Source organism: Salvelinus alpinus, chromosome 4 (assembly GCF_045679555.1).
Source record: "Salvelinus alpinus chromosome 4, SLU_Salpinus.1, whole genome shotgun sequence".
Lineage (NCBI taxonomy): Eukaryota > Metazoa > Chordata > Actinopteri > Salmoniformes > Salmonidae > Salvelinus > Salvelinus alpinus.
In genome coordinates this window covers 33,481,642-33,496,280 of record NC_092089.1, presented here as the reverse complement: position 1 = coordinate 33,496,280, position 14,639 = coordinate 33,481,642, and the positions used below count along the sequence as shown (strand labels likewise).

At 46.7% G+C, this 14,639-nt stretch overlaps 1 protein-coding gene across 1 annotated transcript; it reads right to left on the bottom strand.

Annotated features, from left to right (window-relative positions):
* Positions 1-2,063: 2,063 nt before the first annotated feature.
* On the bottom strand, positions 2,064-9,476 carry emg1 (EMG1 N1-specific pseudouridine methyltransferase). The gene is made up of 5 exons (XM_071396693.1): positions 9,274-9,476; positions 8,653-8,754; positions 8,420-8,561; positions 2,828-3,036; positions 2,064-2,543 (listed from the first exon to the last, which is right to left on the bottom strand). The coding sequence occupies exons 1-5, from the start codon at positions 9,421-9,423 to the stop codon at positions 2,430-2,432; spliced, it is 717 nt and encodes a 238-aa protein (XP_071252794.1). The 5' UTR covers positions 9,424-9,476; the 3' UTR covers positions 2,064-2,429.
* Between the last annotated feature and the right edge of the window lie 5,163 nt (positions 9,477-14,639).

Here is a 14,639-nt window from a genome sequence, read left to right as displayed (position 1 = left end):
GGTCAAGTCGCCGGTGAAGCAGCAAACGAAGCCAATAAAAAACCCAGGTGGTCGGGGCCTTGGGAAAGCAGGGGCTAGACGTTTGGGTCAGCTATTGAAGCGTGCAATCCAAGAAAAGAATAATGTTACAGGAAACGAAAAAGTGCCTTTGCCAAGTGAGTGATCTAGCTATCTACTTTAGCTTGTTCAATATTTGCTTACTTATCATATTGTAGCAAATTCGGGGGGGTTGCCCCCATTCCCAGGAAGCACAAACCCACAGAGTTTCTGTCTTTGACAAACCTCTGGCCCGATGTGGGCTAGATGTGGATGCTAACGTTACCTGGGAACCGGGGCCAGGATGGCATCTGTCAACTCCTAGCTGTTACACGAAGAGATCGGCACATTTTGACGAGGGTACTAGGTATTGGATCAAGGTTGCTACACTGCCCCCATCCTTCGGAGAGCACATTCTTCATGATTTTCAAAAAGCAATTTTTAAGTATTTGATGTTTATGTCAATTAAAATATTTCATAACCAATGAGTGTATCCCCATCTTAATCTCGTCGATCTGTATCCAGCGACCCCAGTTCGTCTCTTCAAGTACCAGGCAGAGGCTGCATCTGCACCCAAAACCAACGATGCAAGGCATGTGACTACCCGGGTCTCCCAGCTCATCCTTCGGGTAGTCTCCCAGTGCAAGCACCGGGGTGGCATCTCCATGGTGGACCTCAAGCATGCCCTGGCTGCTGGTGGCTATGATGTCACCAAGAACAACACCCGTGTGAACTTAGCTGTGAAAGGCCTGGTGAGGAAGGAGACACTGGTGCAGACTACTGAAGCTGGTGCATCTGGGTCATTTAAACTCAACAAGGTAACTGTTTGATTAATACATTTTTGTCCATGGTGGTTTTTTGTTTTAGCTCGTTGGCAGTTTGAGTAGGAAGCAAATTGCACCATGGTGGATAATTCACTGTCAAACCACTTAACCAGTTATTTGGGAATTTTGAATTATGCAGATGTTTCTCTCTCATCTCCTGACCTAAAAACTACAGAAACTGACGAATGAGAAGAGAATTAAGACAAGAGCCATGAGAGACCGTGCAGCAGTCGAGAGGGCCAAGCAGAGAGAACGTGCAGCAGCCCAGAGGACCAAGCAGAAAAAAGGAATTTTGAAGCCAGCAGCAGAGCAAGGAAAGGCCTTGAAACCAACAGGAAAAGCTGTGAAACCAGGAGCAAAAACTACTAAACCAGCAGGAAAAGCGCTGAAACCAGGAGCAAAAACGACTAAACCAACAGGAAAAGCTGTGAAACCAGGAGCAAAAACTACTAAACCAGCAGGAAAAGCGCTGAAACCAGGAGCAAAAACTACTAAACCAACAGGAAAAGCTGTGAAACCAGGAGCAAAAACTACTAAACCAACAGGAAAAGCTGTGAAACCAGGAGCAAAAACTACTAAACCAACAGGAAAAGCTGTGAAACCAGGAGCAAAAACTACTAAACCAGCAGGAAAAGCTGTGAAACCAGGAGCAAAAACTACTAAACCAACAGGAAAAACACCTAAACCAGCTAGCAAGGACGAAAGTTGTAGGAAAAGGTCAAAGGGAAATAGGAGATAGACCAAAACATGTAGGCAAAAGCCACAAACCAGCAGGACAAGCATCATAATCACCAGCCAAGGTCCAAAAAACAGGCTACAAAGCCCCTAAACCTGCAGGAAAGGCCTTGAAAGCAACCAATCAGAAAACCTGCAAAATGGTTGTAAACCCCAATACAAAGCCACGGATACAGCGACCTAGGGTTGCCAAAAGACGCGCTTCCTTGTGGAAATGGACCGAGAGTATGGACTAAAAGAGTAATATGCCAGTAGTAGATTTGTAGATAGTAGATTCCAATATTATATTTTGTCAATCATATTGTTGTATTGGTTTTTATTACATTGTTACTCCCAAATTACATGTATATTGAGTGATTATTTGACCAGTATTACATGAAAAATCATGTTCTCTCCATCATGAGTGATAAATTGTTTTGTTCCCTACTCTCCTACAGTCTCTTTGACAAGGAACAATGGAAACATGAGGACAAACTGTACCATTTATTTCCACTGTATAACCATGGGAACAATGATGCACTGGATACATGTAAAAAAAAAATATATATATATTTTTTTTAACTGGTAGGAAGTCCATATTTGGTGCCAAGTCCTTACAGATGGTGTATTCAAAACAGTATTCATTTCATATTGAAACTTTGCCTAAGTTCAGAAATGTAAGATACCATATTTTACACACAATACATACACCCATAGAATCATACGAATCCACAGGAGGTAATTGGTGAAGTGGACCGTTTCTGTACAATGTTTGACTGAAAGTGACTGTCCGATCCAGTTCTAGTCCATGTTGACAACAGTTTTAGCTGGAGCAGCAGTGCGCTGTCAACTTCATCACAACACACCCCAGACCTCCTCAAAGGCAGAGCACATCTTGGCACAGGTGAGGGCAGCAGAGAGAGGGTAGTTACTGATGGAAACAGTCTTCTCTGTGTAGTCCACATTCACCTAAGACAGGAGGACAAGCAGAGCTCAAACCAATGCATAATTTACCAAATTCCAGCTCCTTTTTTTAATTGGTAGAGAATAAATAAACAAAATCAACCCCTAACATCTACATTTCTAACACACACTACACTACCTACATCAACAGTACCTAAATCAGCTTCTGCCCCAGAGAAGTAGGATGAAGATGCCCCTTAACACTGAAGTAGTAATGAGGGAGGGTAAGTGAAGCTGATCCTGGATCGGTGCACACGGGCCATTACCCTAGAGCCTTAAGCAAAACTCACCGCTCCGTGTGCGAATGCTCCGACCACCACAGTGGCAGGCCCCTCCTCTGGTACCACGGTGCGGGCGCCCACTGCCTCCCCAGAGGAGAAGGAGGTACAAATACGGGGGCAGCCAGGGGGCAGGTGGTCTGACACAGGGTTCTTGATGAGCTTCAGCAGGCGCTGGGGGCCGTCAGCCGCCCTCACACTCAGCTTGTGCAGGAGCTGGACTAGGAGGAAACAGAAATACAAGTGGGATGAAACGAGAGAGAGGGAGATACAGTAATTTCTGGTCACAATTTGTAGACTTGTTTATGTTCTCCCACCATTAGCTCTGACAAATTGAACACCCTAGTCATTGGCGACTCCGTTCCCCGTAGTATTAGATTTAAAAATAATAATCTAGTGATCATACACTGTTTACCAGGGGGCAGGGCTACCGACGTTACGGCTAATCTGAAGATGGTACTGGCTAAGGCTAAAACTAGAGAGTGTAGGGTTATTGTTATCCACGTCGGCACCAACGATGTTAGTATGAAACAGTTTGCGGTCACCAAGCGCAACATAGCTTCAGAGTGTAAATCTGCTCGAAAGAGGTTTCGGCATCGAGTAATTGTCTCTGGCCCCCTCCCAGTTAGGGGGAGTGATGAGCTCTACAGCAGAGCCTCAACTCAATCACTGGTTGAAAACTGTTTTCTGCCCCTCCCAAAATATAGAATTTGTAGATAATTGGCCCTCTTTCTGGGACTCACCAACCAAGCCTGGCCTGCTGAGGAGTGACGGAGTCCATCCTAGATGGAGGGGTGCTCTCATCTTATCTTTGAACATACAGGGCTCTAACTCCACAATGAGATAGCCAGCCTGCCAGCTTAGTGGAGTCTGCCGCTAGCATAGTCAGTATAGTCAGCTCAGCTATCCCCATTGAGACCGTGTCTGTGCCTCGATCTAGGTTGGGCAAAACTAAACATGGCGGTGTTCGCTTTAGCAATCTCACTGGAATAAAGACCTCCATTCCTGTCTCAAAATAGGGCTACTTAATGTTAGATCCCTCACTTACAAGGCAGTTATAGTCAATGTACTTATCATTGATCATAATCTTGATGTGATTGACCTGACTGAAACATGGCTTAAGCCTGATGAATTTACTGTGTTAAATGAGGCCTCACCTCCTGGTTACACTAGTGACCATATCCCCCGCATAGGTGGAGGTGTTGCTAACATTTACGATAGCAAATTTCAATTTACAAACAAATAAAATAAAAGATGTTTCATCTAGTCATGAAATCTATGCAGCCTACTCAATCACTTTTTATAGCTACTGTTTACAGGCCTCCTGGGCCGTAAACAGCGTTCCTCACTGAGTTACCTGAATTCCTAATCGGATATTGTAGTCATGGCAGATAATATTCACATTTTTGGTGACTTTAATATTCACATGGAAAAGTCAACAGACCCACTCCAAAAGGCTTTCGGAACCATCATCGACTGAGTTTTGCCCAAAATGTCTCAGGACCTACTCACTGCCAGTCATACTCAGGACACCTACACCACCCGATGTCACAGGAAGGCCATAAAGATCATCAAGGACAACAACCACCCAAGCCACTGCCTGTTCACCCCGCTATAATCCAGAAGGCGTGGTCAGTACAGGTGCATCAAAGCAGGGACCGAGAGACTGAAAAACAGCTTCTATCTCAAGGCCATCAGACTGTTAAACAGCCACCACTAACATTTAGCGGCCGCTGCCAACATACTGACTCAACTCCAGCCACTTTAATAATGGGAATTGATGGAAATGATGTAAAAATGTACCACTAGCCACTTTAAACAATGCCACTTAATATAATGTTTACATACCCTACATTACTCATCTCATATGTATATGTATATACTGTACTCTATATCATCTACTGCATCTTGCCATCTTTATGTAATACATGTATCACTAGCCACTTTAAACTATGCCACTTTATGTTTACATACCCTACATTACTCATCTCATATGTATATACTGTACTCTATACCATCTACTGCATCTTGCCTATGCCGTTCTGTACCATCACTCATTCATATATCTTTATGTACATATTCTTTATCCCTTTACACTTGTGTGTATAAGGTAGTAGTTGTGGAATTGTTAGGTTAGATTACTTGTTGGTTATTACTGCATTGTCGGAACTAGAAGCACAAGCATTTCGCTACACTCGCATTAACATCTGCTAACCATGTGTATGTGACAAATAGAATTTGATTTGACTCTGGACCTAGTTCTGTCCCAAGGAATAAATATTGTGGATCTTAATGTTTTTCCTCATAATCTTGGACCTTCGGACCACCATTTTATTACGTTTGCAATCGCAACAAATAATCTGTTCAGACCCCAACCAAGGATCATCAAAAGTCATGTTATAAATTCTCAGACAACCCAAAGATTCCAAGATGCCCTTCCAGACTCCCTCTACCTACCCAAGGACGTCAGAGTCCAAAAATCGGTTAACCACCTAACTGAGGAACAAAATGTAACATTGCGTAATACCCTAGATGCAGTCGCACCCCTAAAAACATTGTCATAAGAAACTAGCTCCCTGGTATACAGAAAATACCCGAGCTCTGAAGCAAGCTTCCAGAAAATTGTAACAGAAATAGCGCTCCACCAAAATGGAAGTCTTCCGACTAGCTTGGAAAGACAGTGCTGAAGAGCCCTCACTGCTGCTCAATCATCCTATTTTTCCAACTTAATTGAGGAGAATAAGAACAAATCAAAATGTATTTTTGATACTGTCGCATAGCTAACTAACAAGCAGCATCCCCCAAGAGAGGATGGCTTTCATTTTCACAGCAGTGATAAATTCATGACCATCTTTGACAAAAATATCATTATCATTAGAAAGAAAATTACAGACTCCTCTTTAAATCTGCGTATTACTCCAAAGCTCAGTTGTCCTGAGTCTGCACAACACTGCCAGGATCAAGGGAGACACTCAAGTGTTTTAATACTATATCTCATGACACATTGATGAAAATAGTCATGGCCTCTAAACCTTCAAGCTGCATACTGGACCCTATTCCAACTAAACTACTGAAAGAGCTGCTTCCTGTGCTCCTCCTATGAGCTGCTTCCTCTGCTTCCTGGCCCTCCTATGTTGAATATAATAAACGTCTCCCTATCCACCAGATGTGTACCAAACTCACTAAAAGTGGAAGTAATAAAGCCTCTCTTGAAAAAGCCAAACCTTGACCAAAAAAAGATATCAGTTTGTCTCGGTGGATGGTTTGGTCTTCTGACAAATCAACTGTACATGTCGGTGTTCCTCAACATTCCGTTTTAGGACCACTATTGTTTTTGCTATACATTTGACCTCTTGGTGATGTCATTCGGAAACATAATGTTTCACTGCTATGCGGACGATACAGAGCTGTACATTTCGATGAAACCTGGTGAAGCCCCAAAATTGGAAGCCTGTGTTTCAGACATAAGGAAGTGGATGGCGGCAAATGTTTTACTTTTAAACACGGACAAAACAGAGATGCTAGTTCTAGGTCCCAAGAATCAAAGACATCTTCTGTTGGATCTGACAATTAATCTTGATGGTTGTACAGTCATCTCAAATGAAACTGAAGGACATCGGCGTTACTCTGGACCCTGATCTCTCAAGAATATTTCAAGGACAGCTTTTTTTCCATCTTCATAACACTGCAAAAATCAGAAAATGTCTGTCCAATAATGATGCAGAAAAATTAATCCATGCTTTTGCCACTTCTAGATTAGACTACTGCAATGCTATACTTTCCGGCTACCCGGATAAAGCACTAAATAAACTTCAATTAGTGCTAAACACATACCTAAATGTACGCTACGGTCACAAGACGCAGGCCTCCTTACTGTCCCTAGAATTTCTAAGCAAACAGCTGGATGCAGGGCTTTCTCCAATAGAGCTCAATTTTTATGGAATGGTCAGCCTGTTGTCACAAGCCGGCTCATAGCCTGTGACAAAAATGAGGGGACACGAACAACAGGTATAGGCCAATTAAAAGTGTTCTTTATTATAAACAAAACTATTAACTTCAAACTAAGAAAAAGGAATGAGGTGTGGAAGTATCAGAATGTAAGGTGTATGTAAAGTGCATGGATGCGTGAATGTGTGTGTGAACATGACTGAGTGAAAACTATGCAAAACTACAAAGGAACAAACAAATCATGAGCATACCTGGAGGAGCAGAGAGAGCGAGAGAAAGAGATGATTAGTGAAACAGTTTAAATACTTAGAGCCCAGGTGACTCCAATCACTAACGACCCTCCTCTGCCTGCAGGAGGAACCGCCCCCCTGCACTGCAGAGGAGGAGCCGTGACACTGTCCATGTGAGAAAAGCAGACTCGGTCTCGACCTTCAAGTCTCTATTGAAGACTCATCTCTTCAGTAGGTCCTATGATTGAATGTAGTCTGGCCCAGGAGTGTGAAGGTGAATGGAAAGGCACGGGAGCAACAAACCGCCCTTGCTGTCCCTGCCTGGCCGGTCCCCCTCTCTCCACTGGGATTCTCTGCCTCTAACCCTATTACGGTTGCTGAGTCACTGGCTTACTGGTGCTCTTCCATGCCGTCCCTAGGAGGGGTGCGTCACTTGAGTGGGTTGAGTCACTGACGTGATCTTCCTGTCCGGGTTGGCGCCCCCCTCGGGTTCGTGCCGTGGGGGAGGTCTTTGTGGGCTATACTCGGCCTTGTCTCAGGGTAGTAGGTTGGTGGTTGAAGATATCCCTCTAGACGTGTGGGGGCTGTGCCTTTGCAAAGTGGGTGGGGTTATATCCTGCCTGGTTGGCCCTGTCCGGGGGTGTAGTCGGACAGGGCCAGTGTCTCCCGACCCCTTCTGTCCCAGTCTCCAGTATTTATGATGCAATAGTTTGTGTCGGGGGGCTAGGGTCAGTCTGTTATATCTGGAGTATTTCTCATGTCTTATCCGGTGTCCTGTGTGAATTGAAGTGTATTTTCTCTCCCCCCCCCCCCCCCCTCCTCCCCAGGATTACCTTGCCTGACGACTCCTTGCTGTCCCCAGTCCACCTGGTCATGTTGCTGCGCCAGTTTCAACTGTTCTGCCTGCGGAACCCTGCCTATGGAACCCTGACCTGTTCACTGGACGTGCTACCTTGTCCCGGACCTGCTGTTTTGGACCCTCTTTCTCTACCGCACCTGCTGTCTCTAACTCTGAATGATCGGCTATGAAAAGCCAACTGACATTTACTCCTGAGGTGCTGACCTGTTGCACCCTCTACAACCACTGTGATCATTATTATCTGACCCTGCTGGTCATCTATGAACGTTTGAACAGCTTGGCCATGTTCTGTTATAATCGCCACCCGGCACAGCCAGAAGAGGACTGGCCACCCCTCAGAGCCTGGTTCCTCTCTAGGTTCCGGCCTTTCTATGGAGTTTTTCCTAGCCACTATGCTTCTACATCTGCATTGCTTGATGTTTGGGGTTTTAGGCTGGGTTTCTGTACAGCACTTTGTGACATCAGTTGATGTAAAAAGGGCTTTATAAATACATTTGATTGATTGGAGAGAAGGATGGTAGGAAAGTGAATTATGAAGAGAAATTCAGCAGAACGTAGCAGGCTTACCCATGAGGCCACAGAAGCGGTTGAAGGTTCGGGGGATGCGTGTCTGTGGGTTGATCTCAATCAAGGCGTTCCTCTCTGTGTGGATGTAAACCTGCAGGAGACCTGCCCTGTTCAATGGACTGTCCATCAGCATCAACAAACACTGGGGAACAATTACAGGATATTGCTGGGTTAGAGGAGCGAAGAAGAAAGATGACTGGTGTTCCAGAGTCAATGTGAAAATGACAACTTACCTGATGTGTAATGTCAGGTCGAATCTTCCCAGGGTCCCGTCCACTTTTGATGATCATGCCCTTGTGTTGGTCACAGTTCAGCAGTTCAAATGTCTTTCCAACCTGACGGGAAAGAGTACAACATGATTGACGTCCTTCATTGATTATGGTGCTAATTCCATGCCTACTATTTAAAACAGGGTTTCCCAAACTTGGTCCTGGGGGCCGTTTTGGTTTTTGGCCTAGCACTACACAGCTGATTCAAATAATTAAAGCTTGATGATGAGTTGGTTATTTGTGTCAGCTGTGTAGTACTAGGGCAAAAACCAAAACATGTACCCAGGGGGGGACCCAGGACCGAGTTTGGGAAACCCTGCTTTAGGACATGCATCAGTGGGCCTGCAGACAGGAGCTAACCAATAGCAAATAATGAACCAGGATGAAACGCAGTCACAAAAACAGTTACCATGCAGAATACAATAGTCATATCACACATCTACCAGGCAAGTCTGGTTGAACAGGAAGCTATCTAAATTGTTTATATCCAATAACGCGGGCAATCAGAGACGCAGCTAGCAGTAACGTTAGTTTGCAAACACAGCAGTTAATGGCGAAAGTGAATAGCGAAATACTCGTCTTTACCTTCACTGTTTCCAACGTTGCCCCCTCTAAAATAACTACTAGTCGCCTTTCCGCCATGCGGTCGTGCAGGCTACGCATATGTTTTGCTGGTTTGGGTTCATATTCGTCTAAATGCTCAAGACCACGCTTGTCACCACTGTGGGCTTCCATGTTGCTTCGGGTTGGTAGTCGCCGGAATAACGCGTCATACTGATGGAGGAGTTTTGCCACGGGTCTACTGCTCATTTGATTAACTAGGCAGCAGGCAGTCGGCTATGGCGGCAGATTGACGAGGACAGCATTTTCTGAGCTAAACTGACAAAGACGTACCTCCAACAACAGATAAAACCTCACACAAACTGTCATTGATTTTGGGCAGAATTATCTCAACCAGTGGCATATGGGCTTTTTAGGTGAGCGCTGATGCCGCCCTGTGATAAGCAGTGCCCACTTTGTCCTAAGGCAGGGACGCAAAATATTAATCATGTCTATTCCCAGCCGCCTCTCCAAGGTGCTGTTGGAGACGCAGCGCTCCACCAACATTCCGTCAAAACATTAATCTAACACAAATCATGTAGCAGATATAGCATATGGTAGAAAGGATATGTATCCTTTTCTGTAGCGCTCAGGCCGGAGATAAAATGAATGACAATGGAATTAGAAGGAAACGTTTTACAGGTTTCTCCAATCAAATAGCCAAACCTAAATAGCGCCCAATTACTAGTCCTAACAGCTTGCCTGTCCACAGTTTTAACCTAGTTATTATAAACATGTTGTTTAACAAACACATATTAAATGTATACGTTGATTACTCCATAAGAAATACAACCCCCTAAACATAAAAAAATTCAACTTTCTTTTTGTAGAATTATCAGCCACACATCTATGACCAAACCTCACTGATTCAGAGGGGTTGGGTTAAATGCGGAAGACACATTTCAGTTGAATGCATTCAGTTGTACATCTGTCTAGGTATCCCCCTTTCCCTACTTATTTACAGTTGAATATCGGAAGTTTACAGACTTAGGTTGGAGTCATTAAAACTCGTTTTTCAACCACTCCACAAATGTCTTGTTAACCAACTATAGTTATGGCAAGTCGGTTAGGACATCTACTTTGTGCATGACACAAGTCATTTTTCCAACAATTGTTTACAGACTATGTTTACAGATTATTTCACTTATAATTCACTGTATCACATACACAAAATTGACTGTGCCTTTAAACAGCTTAAACATTTTCAGAAAAGGATGTCATGGATTTAGAAGCTTCTGATAGGCTTATTGACATCATTTGAGTCAAATGGAGGTGTACCTGTGGATGTATTTCAAGGCCTACCTTCAAACTCAGTGCCTCTTTGCTTGAAATCATGGGAAAATCAAAAGAAATCAGCCAAGAGCTCAGAAAAAAAATTGTAGACCTCCACCCTTGGGAGCAATTTTCAAACACCTGAAGGTACCACGTTCATCTGTACAAACAATAGTATGCAAGTATAAACACCATGGGACCACGCAGCTGCCATACCGCTCAGGAAGGAGACGCATTCTGTCTCCCAGAGATGAACGTACTTTGGTGCAAAAAAGTGCAAATCAATCCCATAACAACAGCAAAGGACCTTGTGAGGATGCTGGAGGAAACAGGTACAAAAGCATCTATATCCACAGTAAAACAAGTACTATAATCGACATAACCTGAAAGGCTGCTCAGCAAGGAAGAAGCCACTGCTCCAAAACCACCATAAAAAAGACAGATTACGGTTTGCAACTGCACATGGGGACAAAGATCATACTTTTTGTAGAAATGTCCTCTGGTCTGATTAAACAAAATTAGAACTGTTTGGCCATAATGACCATCGTTATGTTTGGAGGAAAAAGGGGGAGGCTTGCAAGCCAAAGAACACCATCCCAACTGTGAAGCACGGGGGTGGCAGCATCATGTTGTGGGGGTGCTTTGCTGCAGGAGGGACTGGTGCACTTCACAAAATGCATGTCATCATGAGGTAGGAAAATTATGTGGATATATTGAAGCAACATTTCAAGACATCAGTCGGGAAGTTAAAGCTTGGTCGCAAATGGGTATTCCAAATGGACAATGACCCCAAGCATACTTCCAAAGTTGTGGCAAAATGGCTTAAGGACAACAAAGTCAAGGTATTGGAGTGGCCATCACAAAGCCCTGACCTCAATCCTATAGAACATTTGTGGGCAGAACTGAAAAAGCGTGTGCGAGCAAGGAGGCCTACAAACCTGACTCAGTTACACCAGCTCTGTCAGGAGGAATGGGCCAAAATTCACCCAGCTTATTGTGGGGAGCTTGTGGAAGGCTACCCAAAACATTTGACCCAAGTTCAACAATTTAAAGGCAATGCTACCAAATACTAATTGAGTGCATGTAAACTTCTGACCCACTAGGAATGTGTTGAATTAAATAAAAGCTGAAAAAAATAATTCTCTCTACTATTATTATGACATTTCACTTTCTTAAAATAAAGTGGTGATCCTAACTGACCTAAGACAGGGAATTTAACTAGGATTAAATGTCAGGAATTGGGAAAAACTGAGTTTAAATGTATTTGGCTAAAGTGTATGTAAACTTCCGACTTCAACTGTACATCCACACACAATTCATACACACTTTTTCAACACTGTTTGTGTCTTTGGCACCATCTAAACTGGCAGACACACTCTCCCGTACACTTAATTAAGGTAAGCAGACCAGAACCTCCAAACATAACTAATTGTAACGGCTGTCAATGTCATTCTCCTCCTCAGACGAGGAGGAGCATGGATCGGACCAAGATGCGGAGTAGGAGGTATTCATGATTTTAATGGCAAACCAACAAACACTACAAATAAACAAAACAACAAACGTGACTAACCTGCAACAGTCCTGTGTGGCCCAAACGCTGACACAGGAACAAACACCCACAAAACACCAGTGAAACCCTGGCTGCCTTAGTATGACTCTCAATCAGAGACAAACGAAACACACCTGTCTCTAATTGAGAATCATACCAGGCCGAACACAAAACCCAACATAGAAATACAAAACATAGACTGCCCACCCAACACTCACGCCCTGACCAATAAAGACATACAAAACAAGAGAAAACAGGTCAGGAACGTGACATAACCCCCCCCTTAAGGTGCGAACTCCGGGTGCACCAGCACAAAGTCTAGGGGAGGGTCTGGGTGGGCATCTGACCACGGTGGTGGCTCAGGCTCTGGGCGAGGTCCCCACCCCACCATAGTCACTCCCCGCCTCCGTATCCCCCTCCCAATGACCACCCTCCAACTCAACCCACCTAAATGAAGGGGCAGCATCGGGATAAGGGCCAGCACCGGGATAAGGGGCAGCAGCTCCGGGATAAGGGGCAGCAGCTCCGGGATAAGGGGCAGCAGCTCCGGGATAAGGGGCAGCAGCTCCGGGATAAGGGGCAGCTCCGGACTGAGTGGCAGCTCCGGACTGAGTGGCAGCTCCGGACTGGGTGGCAGCTCATGACCGTAGGGCAGCTCATGACCGTAGGGCAGCTCATGACCGTAGGGCAGCTCATGACCGTAGGGCAGCTCATGACCGTAGGGCAGCTCATGACTGTCTGGCGTCTCTGGCAGCTCCTGACTGTCTGGCGTCTCTGGCAGCTCCTGACTGGCTGGCGTCTCTGGCAGCTCCTGACTGGCTGGCGTCTCTGGCAGCTCCTGACTGGCTGGCGTCTCTGGCAGCTCCTGACTGGCTGGCGTCTCTGGCAGCTCCTGACTGGCTGGCGGCTCTGGCAGCTCCTGACTGACGGACGGCTCTAGCGGCTCCTGACTGACGGACGGCTCTAACGGCTCGGGACAGACGGACGGCTCAGACGGCGCTGGACAGACGGACGGCTCAGACGGCGCTGGACAGACGGACGGCTCAGACGGCGTTGGGCAGACGGATGGCTCAGACGGCGTTGGGCAGACGGATGGCTCAGACGGCGTTGGGCAGACGGATGGCTCAGACGGCGTTGGGCAGACGGATGGCTCAGACGGCGTTGGGCAGACGGATGGCTCAGACGGCGTTGGGCAGACGGATGGCTCAGACGGCGTTGGGCAGACGGATGGCTCAGACGGCGTTGGGCAGACGGATGGCTCAGACGGCGTTGGGCAGACGGATGGCTCAGACGGCGCTGGGCAGACGGATGGCTCAGACGGCGCTGGGCAGACAGATGGCTCAAACGGCGTTGGGCAGCCGGGCAGTTCAGGCACCGCTGGGCAGACGGGCAGTTCAGGCACCGCTGGGCAGACGGGCAGTTCAGGCACCGCTGGGCAGACGGCAGACTCTGGCCGGCTGAGACACACAATAGGCCTGATGCGTGGTGCCGGAACTGGAGGTAACGGGCTGAGGGCACGCACCTCAGGGCGAGTGCGGGGAGGAGGAACAGGGCTCTGGAGATGCACTGGAAGCCTGGTGCGTGGTGTAGGCACTGGTGGTACTGGGCTGGGGCGGGAAGGTGGCGCCGGATATGCCGGACCGTGAAGGAGGACACGCGCTCTTGAGCACCGAGCCTCTCCAACCTTACCAGGTTGAATGGTCCCCGTAGCCCTGCCAGTGCGGCGAGGTGGAATAGCCCGCACTGGGCTATGCAGGCGAACCGGGGACACCACCTGTAAGGCTGGTGCCATGTACGCCGGCCCGAGGAGACGTACTGGAGGCCAGATACGTTGGGCCGGCTTCATGACATCCGGCTCGATGCCCAACCTAGCCCTCCCAGTGCGGCAAGGTGGAATAGCCCGCACTGGGCTAAGCACGCGTACTGGGGACACCGTGGCTTTACCGCATAACACGGTGTCTGACCAGTACGACGCCCTCTCACTCCACGGTAAGCCCGGGGAGTTGGCTCAGGTATCCAACCCGGCTTCGCCACACTCCCATTTAGCCCCCACCCCCAAGAAATTTTTGGGTGAGCCTCTCGGGTTTCCAGCCACTCTGCCTTGCAAGCGCCTCATAATGCCGCCTCTCCGCTTTCGCTGCCTCCAGCTCCGCTTTGGGGCAGCGACACTCCACTGGCTGTGCCCAGGGTCCTTTACCGTCTAGGATCTCCTCCCAAGTCCATTCCTCTTCTCTCCATTGCTTTGGTTCTTGCCGTCCTTCTCCAATCCGCTTGGTCCTGGTTTGGTGGGTGTTTCTGTAACGGCTGTCAATGTCGTTCTCCTCCTCAGACGAGGAGGAGCATGGATCGGACCAAGATGCGGAGTAGGAGGTATTCATGATTTTAATGGCAAACCAACAAACACTACAAATAAACAAAACAACAAACGTGACTAACCTGCAACAGTCCTGTGTGGCAAAAACGCTGACACAGGAACAAACACCCACAAAACACCAGTGAAACCCTGGCTGCCTTAGTATGACTCTCAATC